This window comes from Zootermopsis nevadensis, unplaced genomic scaffold (assembly GCF_977971745.1).
Source record: "Zootermopsis nevadensis isolate Lab colony 2312 unplaced genomic scaffold, Znev_1.0 Znev_ptg000004l, whole genome shotgun sequence".
Classification (NCBI taxonomy): Eukaryota; Metazoa; Arthropoda; class Insecta; order Blattodea; family Termopsidae; genus Zootermopsis; species Zootermopsis nevadensis.
This window is the reverse complement of record NW_028259136.1, coordinates 6101464-6114526: the sequence shown is the minus strand read 5'-3', so window position 1 is coordinate 6114526 and position 13063 is coordinate 6101464. Positions and strand designations below refer to the sequence as shown.

The 13063-nt window shown below is 37.0% G+C and overlaps 1 protein-coding gene across 7 annotated transcripts in view; it reads left to right on the top strand.

The window, feature by feature from the left end:
* The window catches only part of LOC110828783 (anillin-like), a 120072-nt gene that overhangs the window by 104116 nt on the left and 2893 nt on the right, over positions 1-13063 (top strand). For 2 of the 7 annotated variants that reach the window (XR_015533621.1, XM_022061799.2), the window contains exons 1-17: positions 9-253; positions 331-466; positions 1113-1334; positions 2066-2253; positions 2660-2839; positions 3156-3359; positions 4257-4818; positions 6053-6270; positions 6871-7063; positions 7592-7733; positions 7881-8139; positions 8773-8988; positions 9766-9903; positions 10217-10337; positions 10843-11004; positions 11703-11944; positions 12302-12487. Coding sequence is in view for 6 of the 7 variants with exons in the window: in XM_022061799.2 (XP_021917491.2) it covers positions 236-253; positions 331-466; positions 1113-1334; positions 2066-2253; positions 2660-2839; positions 3156-3359; positions 4257-4818; positions 6053-6270; positions 6871-7063; positions 7592-7733; positions 7881-8139; positions 8773-8988; positions 9766-9903; positions 10217-10337; positions 10843-11004; positions 11703-11944; positions 12302-12487 (3387 nt within the window). In the remaining variant the exon portion in view is untranslated. Of the gene's footprint in view, positions 1-6; positions 254-330; positions 467-1112; positions 1335-2065; positions 2254-2659; positions 2840-3155; positions 3360-4256; positions 4819-6052; positions 6271-6870; positions 7064-7591; positions 7734-7880; positions 8140-8772; positions 8989-9765; positions 9904-10216; positions 10338-10842; positions 11005-11702; positions 11945-12301; positions 12488-13063 lie in introns of those variants that run through there. The other 5 variants (XM_087342692.1, XM_087342694.1, XM_087342691.1 and 2 more) reach the window with 4 other exon arrangements.

Genomic DNA, 13063 nt, shown 5'->3' with positions numbered 1-13063 from the left:
CGTGTTTTCAGCGGTTGAGTTTAAAATTTTCTCAAATTCAAAACAAGTGACATTGCATACGTTTCGGTTGCGGTAAGAAGTTCTGTTATTTCAGAGACGGATTGCAGTCCATTATTAGGGTATTACGTCCATTGAGTCTATTGCTTTCCTAAGTGAAATACATAAGTTTGTGTATGTGAGCCGTATGAATTAATTTTTTGACGAATTTGTATATAGCATTCCATTTATATAGACCATGGATCCATTCATACAGGTAATAAGGGTTTAGTGATACATGGTATCTAACTGAAATGCTTCCAGGCTGGATTATAATAGAATTTATTTTTATAGCGAATGATGGCTAGATCCAGAGCTCGTCGAGAAAAGTGCTTTAAAGAAATGCCGAATGACGAGCTAAAGTCCATGGATCAACGCAATCCTTTGCAAGAATACAACCAGATACAACGAATAAAAGGGACCACAGAAGGTAGTACTTGTAATTGAATTTGTTAAGTGATTGTAGAGTTAAAAAAGGAGAGGATAAGAACCGTGTGGACTTCAATCCTATTAGGGATTTTGATCTTCCGGGTTGTGACACTGTGCAATCTTGTAAGTGATTACAGATGCTTGGAGGAATATATCGCCTACAGCTTCAGAATAAGTATCAGAACCAAAAAACCATAATCCACATTTTCCTTGCTGTGGAAACAGGTCATATTTCATTAAATTGGTTTGTGATGTCTGACACTGTTTTGTATTGGGGAAGTCCCAAACTTAAGTCTGGCTATCTCAACTGAGTCTTTTCAAGGTTTTTTTACAGTTCCAACAGGCAAATGCCTGGTTTGTACCTTAAATAAGGACACAACTGCTTCCATCCATGGCCTTTCCATTTTCTTATTCATCATTTGATTCTATATGGTCTGGGTTACTGGCAGCATTATTAAATAAACAGGTAGTAAATAATTCTCCCTCCCCCACAGATGTTTGTGTAGTGGTTGCTAGAGGGTGTAATTCCAAGAGTTAATGAATTCTGCATATGTGCTGGCAATTTGAAAGAAATCTTTGAGTAGAATTGAATGATAGGGTGCACTGAATAATAATGTAGTTTAATGTGTGAATTGTACCAATTTCAGTTGACGTGGGTGTGGCAAAACCTGGTACAGGATCCATTGCCAGCAGTGTTGTTGTAACACCAACCAGAGTTGAGTCTGTCAATGCACATTCTGACGAAGATGAAGACGATGCACCCAAAGAGAATATAAACATAGAGATTTCTGAAACAAAGCCAGAATCTACCAGTGCTATTAGAGACAGTGCTCGTTCTAGACTTCACAGGCTTGGAGCCTTGTATGCAGGTGGGTAACTTTGAAACAAGTCGAGAATGTCTGTGAAGGACTTTTGAGTTTTTAAAAACCTGCTCATAATGTGTGCTAGCAAAATGTCCTAATTTATATTTAAAAGTGTTATTTGTGAAAATTATTTTTCAGTGTAGTAGGTTTATTCTTCGTAATTTTTGTGTCTAGATGGCCTTGTATATAATTTCCCATCAGATGAAAATCCTGAAAATTTAAGTTTCACGTTTTTAATGTTTACTGGTTATGGAAAAACCATGTGATCTAGGTAGAGTTTTGCAAAAGTGTATATAACGAGTTCTTTTCATACCTTGCTCCTTACATCTATTTGGATCTGGTTTAGCATGTTAATATGTTCTACCGGCTTTAATGTATGTCCTTTGACTGCATACCGAAGCTTTACTTCACTTCTGCAGATAGAATTTTATTTTTCTCATATATCTCTGGACATACATTCCCATTTAACCCCTATTAATATTGCTTAATCTATCTGTATGCATGAAACAGTTTTAGAATGACAAATTATTTTAATGAAATCTGATATTGCAGAGGTTTACATTCTGATTTTGATCATACATGATGAATATTATGTGCATTTCATATAAAGACATTCACAATTGTCAAATTCTGGTAGATATGCCATAATTATGCTGTGCATAGATTTCCTAACTTATTTAAAATGAAAGAGGTTACTTCAGTCTGAACTATGTTTGATGTACTGTTTGATGATGTAGATTCAGAGCTCTCATCTCCAATCCATAAAACAGAGGAAAGTTTCAGTGCAGAACAAGATGAAAGAGAAGTACCAGACCAAAAACAAAAGAAATCAGGGGTACGGCTAGCCAGGTTTGCTATGCTTGCTGACACCATCAAACAGTGGGAAGATGATCTTCGCCATCCTACTGCTGCTATTTCGCCTGATGTATGTAAAATAGAACATAAGCTGATGTTGGCTGTAATGCCTTATGGTTATGTAACTAGATACCAGTGTGTTTGAAGAGCAGCACTAAAGATGGAGGCAGTGTATTTCTATGGATGTCAGTATCTACCTGCAAGTCCACAATAACATTGTCAACATTGTTATCACCACTGTGAAAACCTCAAATTTTGTACAAACTGGGAAATACAAAGTCTAAGGCTTGTAACTGTTACTCAATTATGGAATTACTTTAAATTGTCACATTTTCATTTACCTTCAAGCCTCTTTTGAAATGACGATGGCTGTCTTCTGAGTTGTTGCACCGTGTAGTCTAGTAGAAGTTTACAGACGTTTCAGACTCACCACTGTGAAGAACTCAAATCCTACTTACACTTACTTTGTTTTACAGAATCAAATTTCATATGAAGGGAAAACTGTTAATGATGTTGACCACGGTACCAATACTGAAGACACACAGAATTTCAAAATATTAAGCAAACCGAATCCAGACCAACAGTGTTTGAAAAACACATGGGAAGGGACCAAAACAAAGGAATTTGTGTTAGATGAGGGCGTCATTGCAACACTTGTATGTACTAACAATAATGTACAGTCATGTTTACAATATTTGCTGTACCATTTCATGAAAATATAATAGGAAGTCATGTTTGTGCAAGTGCTCTAATTTAAAACAGTAAACTGGAGAATCACAGTTGGCAAGTGATTACTGTCTGAAACCTAAGCTACAAAAACAGATTTAAAATCTCGCTCCACTTCAGAAATTCTGGTAGTTTTAAGAAAGACATATAAGCAAATAAAAATGTTATGATTAGTATATAAGAAAAGACTGGGACAAATGTAGAAGTTTTGTGTTAGATATCCTTTCTTTATTGCTTTATTTGCAGGAAACACTAGGATTCTCACGCACCCAGTCTAAATCTAGATTAGTGTATGATTACTCAAAACATTCTTCACCGAGTAATGGGAATGATGTTAAGATGTACAACACTGTTGCTCCAGATTCAAAGAAAATTGAAAACAAACTGACAAGAATAGAAGAAAATGCCACTATTACACAGCTGGGTTCAGGGACATTGGTGCCAGTACAGGTAGGAAGCAATGCAAAGGGAATAAATCAATATTTAACTATTTATTTAAGCATCGGTGCTTTAACTGTCATTGTAGTACTTGGAGAAATTTTGTCCTTGCCAATTACAAGCTGTGCCATTGACTTTAAAAAGAGTTGTTGCTATTCCTTTTTTTATCCTTATTAATAATATGTTCATGTCTGTCCATCTTTGTATTGTTTCAAATTTAGACATCACAGCAAGCACAAATATCCAGATGGATGATGGACTCCACTCTTGCTTATCATTACATTACTATTTTTGTGCAATGGTCCCCAGTGATGTTTATTTTCCCACGTTATATTTGGTACTGTAATTGGTTTAGAAGGTTGTTTTGAAGGGCATTAGATTCCTGAATTGTGTGGTGTTAGCAACGACATTACAAAAAATTCTACGTTTGAGTTCAGTATAGATATTATTTTTCCTGTGAGAGAAAACTTTCGAGCATAAATAATTGAAGTGGGATGTAGTTATCTCAGTAAGCGACTGGTCTGCTACTCAGAGAATTCTGGGTTTGATCTCCAGTCAGACAAGCATGTGGGTATTTCTGCATGTGGGCCTTCACCCCTGGCAAAGATAAAACTATGGAAAAGTGAATTATTCCAGGTACCCACTTTGGTTTGGATTCCAGTCATAATATTTTGCATACAATATATTTATGAATTTTGGATGTTCAGTAGTCACTACGTAGGTTATTGTATTGGGAAAATATCTTGTTTGTGGACTGACCTACAGTATACTGACAAAAAAAATTGAAGATACATATTTTCTTTATTCTTTTTTAGCACAAATATTGGAAGTGATATTCCTTACATAGTAGTTTGAAACATACCTGAGAGTCAAGTAAGTTTATTTTATATTCTGTTTTTATTAATGCAGAGTTCTCAAAATCTGGTGAAGGGAATGAAGAGTCTTCACAGCAACTCAAGCAACAAGTTAATCACTTCTCCAGAAAAAAGAAATTTCAAATCGAACGGAAGTCCATGTGTACCAGGTGTACCACAGATGGGTCTTCGTGTCGGTAGTCCTCACAGAGGAGATTCATCGCCAAAAACTGGTTCAGTACTTCACAAGGCTGCTCTCTTTGAATCAAGCCCAACAAAGAAGAATGTAAAGGACCCAACTGAACTGTCAGTATCAGAAAGGCTTGCATTGTTTGAACGCAACAAGGGCCAAGCTTTGGTCCCTAAGGCTGCATTCTCAATGCCTGTTCCAGCCAAATATCTCGCAGATAGTAATGCTGGAGAAAAAAATATGTCAAGTAAAATTTCATCTCCTGGGAGGGGGAACAGGATGGTAGGCAGGCTAGTGATGCAGTTGCAGGGATCCTTTGCATCTGGCAATGAAGCAAAGGAAGTTTTGCCACCAGGACAGAGACTGATGCAGGCTGATAAATCCAGTGTTGCCGAAATGGCCCCTTCACCACCGACATCTGGTGAGGGTATGAATATTATTTTATAAATTTGCATCTGAAATGTTTTCCAGTGGGTGACACATTTGAGCACTTAAAATACAGATGACTTTGGTTTGAATACTTTTTGAGAGATGATGGGTTTTGATAAACAATAACTCATATTCTCATGACTTATATGTGACTGGCATATACTATGAAAATGTAAGTAAAGATACAAAATACTTTGTTAGACAGAAATTAATTTCTTTTGGTGCAAACAAATTCCCCTTCAATAATTACTGGAAAATCTCAAGTAGTGAGCATACATACAGGGATATTGGGAACAAGTGCCTGAGCACTGCAGGTCCCAACTTTTCATTGGCTCGATCTATAGACATTCGGTACGACTCCTTGGATGAGGGATCGGCCCATCGCAAGGCGTCGTGCAGAAAAACGCGGACAAACATCCATGGCTTGAGTGGGATTCGAACCCACGGTCCCAGCGACCAAGCGGCACAAGGCCAACGCCTCAGACCGCGGGGCCACTGCGGACCCCCTGTGAGCATACATAGTCATAAATATTATCTCATAAGGCCCAGAATCTCTTAAGAGAAAATTGTAATCAACCAACGCTTGCTTATTATGTAATAGATAGATGTCATAAAATGTCTCCCTGTCTTTGCATGTTTGTTACTGATAGGCACTGAATACACATCAATTGTTGTGGGGTTTTTGCTGCCTCCTTTTCAGGGGTTTCTTGGTCTTGAAGTGTGCATTTATGAGTATTGAGTGGCCAGCCCACTGACTGCACAATTTCTACTCAATCCTGAGTTGACTAGCAGAGTCATCTAGCAGTTAATCAGGAGACTTGAGTGGGAAATAGCCGCTGAATTTTGCTTACGAAACATCTCATAGCATGCTTGTAAGGTTCTTTTACATGCCGTAAATCTATGACATGGGGCCGCCAGCTTTACTTCCCCTCCAAAGGAAGTTGTGCTACGGATTTTTATCACCCTTAAAAATTCATTGACCTTAGCTGGCATTGAACCCGCGAACCTTGGGTCCAGTGGCCAGCACGCTAACCACTAGTCCACCAAGGGTGGCGAATACACATCAGTGCTGCCAGCATTTGAGATGTTTGCTGACAAGAATGTTGGTCATGTGAATTGCACTTCATAATACCATAGATCTCGCAGCCAATGGTTGGAATGTGAAAAAGGATAATTATTAGATTGTGTTAAAAGTGTATTAAAGATATTTTCTGTACTGTCACTTATTTTAGGCTTGTCGGTAAAATCCAGTAAGGCTTTGGCTCAGATGTTTGAATATGGCAATACAATCACATCAGATAATGTCATCATTAAGAGTGTGCAGTCTGAACGACAAAAGGAGATGGACATGCTGTTGAATCGTTGGAACAAGAACAAGCAGTTGGCTTCTTCAGGAGACAGCAATGTGAATGCGGACAGTGAGAACAATAGGACTGTTGAGATGAAACAGGTGACATGTTATACACAATTTCTGCCTCATACATTCTGGCTTTTTTAAAAAGATGTTTATTTTATGTCACTTGATGTTCTTAATCTGCCATTAGGGTATTTTCTTTAGATACTGTTCACTGTACACACTCGTGTTTAATTGGTTCTAATGGCTAGGCATTGGAACGCATCAGAATTGTGTTTTATATTTATTTATATATATATATATATATATATATATATATATTGGACGGCACTCTGTATGTACATACCTGAAGATGGAGATAAAGGTAGCCATTATTATATGTGGAGATGTCTGTTGTCATTAGTAAATTTTTTATTACATTAGGTATGAATTGATCATGTTGATGTGTCACATATTATCTTGGTGCCATAAAATTACTGATATTCTAAAATATTGAGAAATTAGAACTCTGTCCATTGCAGAAAACCTTGGGTGACAATTTGCTTGGTCATTGTGAACTATATATATGGTTATAATGGCAATTATGTTATACAAATAAAAATAATATACAATATTTAAAACAATTTAATTAGGTACTTTGGCAATTTGAAAGCCATAAACTGATAAAACTATTTATTATAATATAAACGTCTTCAGGAATCTTCTGGGCCTCCTCATCCTCCGCGCTTACCGACATCTACTGATTTGTTGATGGCACAGTCAAACAAAGGGGTTGCAGGGTTTTCATCATCAAAGACAGATCAAGATCCTCATATGTCTCCTTCAAGGCAGGCACCACAGAAAGATTCGAATGTACCAAAGCCGCCACCTCTACCAAAAATTTATGAAGGTTTGGTTGATTTCTTTGTCTATGTTGTTTGATTTTTAAGTTTCTCTTTCCAAGTGATTGCACAGTAATTTATATTTAGTTGGTAATTGTTAATATAGTGTAATATAGTATAGTATAATTGGCAGTTCAACAATAAACTAGTTGCAGTTTGAGGTTCTCGTGGTGATGAGTTTAAGATGGCCGTCTTCTGGGTTGTAGCACCGTGTATTCTGGTAGAAGTGTATCACCATTTGAGAGGTCCTTGCTGCCTGCATCCTGGTGATGGAGGCAGCAAACTAACTATATCATATTATTAACAATAATTAATGTTGCACACAGGAGTAGGATTTTTGTATTTGATTATTAAATATTTGGAATTTGTGTGTGAAAAAGCATTATGCAGTGTGCATCAGTCACTGTTAGACTCAAAGAATAAGCACATTTTAATACAGAATGATTTTTGTAGTTACCAAATACATTGTTTCTGTTAGGTCAGTCAAAGAACCATCCAGTAAAGTTTTGCAACATTTATTTTCTTATAATTTTCAGCCCAGGATATTCATCTGCAGTCTACAGGATTGACAGATGTGAAGCGAATCAAGGTCAGCCCGCCTAAACCTGGCCGTTTGTATCCTTGCCTGTCTGATATTGAAGCAACAGAGACAGAGAGTGAGATGGCAGATGATCAAAGGTGAAATTTAATTTGTATTACATTGATTCTTATGTGTGGAAGTTTGCATTTTAATTTGAGGTTCTTTGTGTTTGTAATCTTACACTTTCAGGAAAAAAGTAATTAATGTAAAGAATTGTACTTCATAAACTGTCTTCTTTATTCCAGCATTTCTGGTATGAATTCTAGTGGTGAGGAGAATTTGGCGGAAATTAGTTTTGGTCGTGCAATCCTGAAGGCAGCAGGTATAGACATAACCTCTGATTCTATAAATAAAGTTCACGAGTCCCAGAGAGATAGTAGTGATGATGAATCTGCTGTTCTGGAAGAGATTGCTCATTTCCTTGAAGATTTAGGATCTGAATCTGATTCAGATACGTCTCCATCACCAGTAAAGAAAACCAAGGATAACCATCTATCTCCACAGGTAAATGATAACAACTACTCCAGATTTTATACCTGATTTCTGCTGAATCTATACAAAAGCAGGATTTACTATTTTGATAGTCCATTTGAGCCTTAATCTTTGTTGTGAGCATTGGTACTTAAAACAATATTAAGAATACTGCGATGTTTAAAGAATATAATAAATGGGAAAGTCTTATTACAAATATCACTTGTGCAATGTCTGACAAATAATGGCTAAACTTTCTGTGTAGCATCTTGCAACACTGGTTTGCTGGTGTTTGTTTGATGTCATCAGTCTTTGGGGTGTAGTTGTGATGTTTATTTTGTTGGTACGATGTTTTGCCAGTTAGAGAAACTACAAAAATTCCATTGACATTTACAAATATAGCATGTTTATAAAGAGGGAACGATAAGTATAATACAAGTTTCTGGTATAAGAATCTGTGACGAGCTCTTACAGATACAAATGAAATGTCTACTCACATAAAACGCTGAGAATTTTGTGACTAGCTGAGCAACTATCAGTTTCTCGAGACGGACTCTGTTCCATGGTGTTAGAAGAATACGCAAATCCAGGTAATAACCGTAGTTCTCTCAACATTAACAGAAGGATTCTTATGTTATGTGTACTTTTTTCTTCTGTTTTCTCCAGAGAGACTGCAGTTCACAAACAAAGAAACGGTTGTATTGTAGTCCAACCACTTCTCAGTCACATAGTTTCAAATATTCGAAAGGTCCTTCAGTGCACAAACCGGAACCAGACTCGACTCCAAGGAAAGCCGAACACATTCCTGCATTTGTTGTTGAAGGCAATGAACAGGCTCCACTGATGCATACTGTCAGCTTTTATCGTCGGCAGCAGAATATGGCAAGTGTGGTCTTCGTATTTGAAACTATTACTGTGAAATAGGAACAACATTCTTACGAAATGTACAGAATACACTTTCCGGGCTTGTTCTCATGTAAGATTTCTTACCACTCGTTAAGGATATTGTCAGCATTTATATTTTGTATGGTTCTCAGCATCACAATTTAATTTTTTTGATCTGTTTTCATTTAACATTGGTGAACATTCTCAATCCACTCAGTACCCTTTCACAGTTTCAGGAAGTTCCTTCTGCTCATCTATTACCCACCACTGCTCTATATTAATGTTGTTTTAATTTCAGTCTGGTACAGTGGCTGAAAAGAAAGATGAGGTGTGTGCCATCTGCTCTCCCCCATCGTATTGTTCGAGCCATTAGGTCGATTTAAAGCCATTATTTCTATATTTTGAACATTTTGTGGTTTTCAAGCAACAGTAAGGTTAAGGTTGAATATTCTGATACCCTGTTTGCATTGAAATCAATATTACATTGACAAAATTGTTTATTCCTGTGTAGGCAAGTGACTGGAATGGGAACTCACATTTTGTCTACATTGAACAGGATGAACATGCTGAGGTTCGCTTTCCAGTGTAATTGTTGAAACTCCTTGTTCTTCTGTTGCAGTAGGCTTATTACTTTTCCTGGTACTGGATGTGGAGTAAAATATATGATACTGTGTCATTCATTGTAATGTTGTTTGTGTTCTGTCTTTAGTTGTAACTGTGAAATGCATAAAATGTAGTCTGAACTACATATGATATGTGTATTTCTGAAATCAGGCTGTGAAGGGAACCCCAGTTCGCCAGGTAGTGAGACGTCCTGAACCTGAACTTGAACCAGGAAAGGTCTTGAATAATGTAGAAGATAAAGTGATTGAGGGAGCCGTAAAAAAAAAACTAGCAATGCTTGTGGATGAGGTAAGATTAATATTAGTTTCTGAGAGTGTGTTGGGCCGTTGCCTTTGATCAAGTGTGTTTTTTTCTCTCTCCACTTTTTCATTTTAGGCAGAAGTGACTTGAAACAAGGTTTGCATTATGTGAGATCCATTATCATACGGATTTTAAGGGTTTGTCATTGAATGACCTTAGTATTGCTCACACCTTGAAAGTTGCCCTGGCTACAATATTACAGTTATACTCATTTTTGGGCTTTAATTTGTTCATGTTTTAAAATATTTGTGTTGAGTGAAATTTTAATAAATGATAATGAAATGTTTTGTACTTTATGTAGGTGTCAAAACAGGAGACAGTGATATCACAGGCTAGTCAGGCACTTAATCTGTGCTGTTCAACGATCGAGTTTTCAGGTTCAGCAGAACAGGTTGAAGGAGAGCGGCACTTACTTGTTGCAAGTAAATATCACCTTTTTTGTTGTATCTCAATTAAATTGACCAGTGACTATTGTTTTATTAAGTGATACCTGGGAGCATCATTATTCCCCATAAGTATATTGGTTTAGATGCAGTTACAAAGATCCTACTATATTGTTCTTAACCCTTTCTGTGCCAGTTAATATATTAAAGCAATGTGCCATCTTTCCTACTTGGTTGTTCCCATTGTGATCTCAGTCTCCCTCTTGGGTGTTTTTCTTTCATATTGAAAACTTTCTGTGGGATTCTCTTTTTATTTATTCTTAAAATATATCTTGTTATTTGTTATGGATTTCTGCTGTTTTTCATAACAAATATAAGTCACTGATATTAAAAAATCTGTATGTTAACGCGGCTTCACATACAGCAAGCTTTCTTGGATGTAATTTTAATAGAGATCATCATACACATTTTTTATGTATAAAAACTGATAGTTAACAAGATGCTACAAGAAGATTCTTCATTTTCAAACCACATTTATCCACAGCTCATCGTCGGCAAGCTGCACTGCATGAGATACAACGGTTGAGGGTCGAGGGCAGCTTAAAGCCACAAGGCTCCAGCACTGAACTGACAGAACAGGGATCTCTTGTCATCACTAACCTAACATTGCCCCTGAAGAAGAACTATCTTCATACAATGGCTGCAGGTGACTTTCCTGGATTGATGAGATATAAAATATGAGCTGATCATTATGAATGACAATAATAAGAAACTTCTTGTTCTATGTGTGCAATGAAACATGTCCAACATGTGAGAGTCATCCTATAGATTTTCAACAAGTGTTCTCAGTAATGAGCTTTGTATGGACTTGCTTCCAGTCTTTCCAAACCATCCTGTAAGGGCAGTCCAACATCACATTTTGAAATATTCACTTTGCTGTCTCCTGAAAACATTTTACGAGTTTCCAAGTAACCGATTTTTTGGTGTGTTATGATATTCATGTCACACGCAAAATTCACTTTGCACCATTTAATATTACGCAGACAAATCAGGATTGAGTAGAAACTGTGCAGAGGTAGTTGTTTTGTCACTCACTACTCACAGATGCACACTTCAAAGACTGGGAAACCTCCCACATGGGAGGAGGCCAAAGCGCGGACATGGGCTGTAGTGCCATTGGATGTATGGATGTTTAATATTACAGTTTTCAGATAATATTTTACAATAAACACTAGTTCTTGCATTTTTTTACTAAATTGAAGTTCTAAAAGAAGAATTGGAGATTAAAATCTATTTGTTACATGAGCAATGTGCTGGCATTCTGTACCCTAGCTGTAGCTCTCATTGCCATGGCTCCTTACCAAAGACTTGACCTGGTTTCTGTGTGTTTTGGATGTGCTCCAGATGAACGGTGCCACCATTTTGTGTGTGTGGTGCGTGCTCAGGAACAAGTGGTGGCTTCACCAGTCCTAGCTGCCACAAGTGAGAACCTGCGCCGAGGAGGTGGCGCAGCTTTGGTATTTCCTGGTTCACTGAGACTTGATGGGCTGTACAGTGACTTTAAAGTGACTCTTGAAATATACAACTTGCAGACCAACAGAGAAGTACTCCCTCATGACATCAAATATCATATTTTTGGGAAGAAGGTTTGTGCACAGTGATTTGTTTTCAGTGTTTTAGCATTAATCATTCCTGGCATAAATTCTTTTCATGTTCACAAATTATATTTTTAATGATCCTGATGTATTTAGTTCTTTCTCTAGTGTCTGTTCACATCCCCAGAAAAACTCATATTTTCTTTATTTTTCTCATAATTCCACTGGAACAAAAAATGTATGGCATGATATGCATGTCTCATTTTGGGAAAATCCATCAGTTGGTTAGAGACTCAGTATGAGATTGACATACACATGGACTTATAACACCAAGATTTTTATTATGGACTTTTTCTGTAAAGCCTTTGCAATCATTTCATGTGGTGCTAAAAGAACTTTTATGTGCAGGATGGCAGTGGTAATAAACTGCGCCTGACTCCGAAGAAGTTACTGAAACAAGAGTCTCGTATGGTGATGCCAACAGTACATTCACCTGCTGGCCCATCTGCCGTTCGCTCACCGGCATTCCAGATGTCAGGCTATGTAGTATTCTCATTGCGAGAACTAAGACGTACCCAATTCACTCTCAATAAGGCACGTAACTCTGATGTTTATTTACTCTGGTATTGTGCTGCAACTTTTATCTAGCATTAATAGAGAGAATTCTTCATGGTTTGCTGATTATTTCGACAAGTGAGCGTCATATGTTTTTATAGTAAGTAGCAAGTAGTAGTTAACCTCAGTATTACATTTTGCCACTAAATAAAGGAATTGTTTTGTTCAAAACATGCCTCGCAACTCTACAAATGTGATTTTGTTTGGGTATGCTGTTATGAACTTCTGACAGAGATTCTAGGCTTCAACTAAAGCAATTTTGTGCCCTATTTGAATATTTTATGATCTTGTTGATCCATATTAGTGTGCCAAAAATTTTGCATGTTTGGAACATAGTGGCCATAAATATAATATATATTCATATCTTTCCAGCATTATATTAGAGTAATTCAATTTCTGGACATAGAACTTCTGCACCACTTTCTGAAATTACCGTGGCGTAGAGGTTGCAAAATTTTTCACGTCTTGTATTTATTGCTTTGATTTGCACAATGGACTGAATCATCACAAAATAAAGTTTTGGCTGCTCATGTCAATTTTGGAGAAGACACTCCT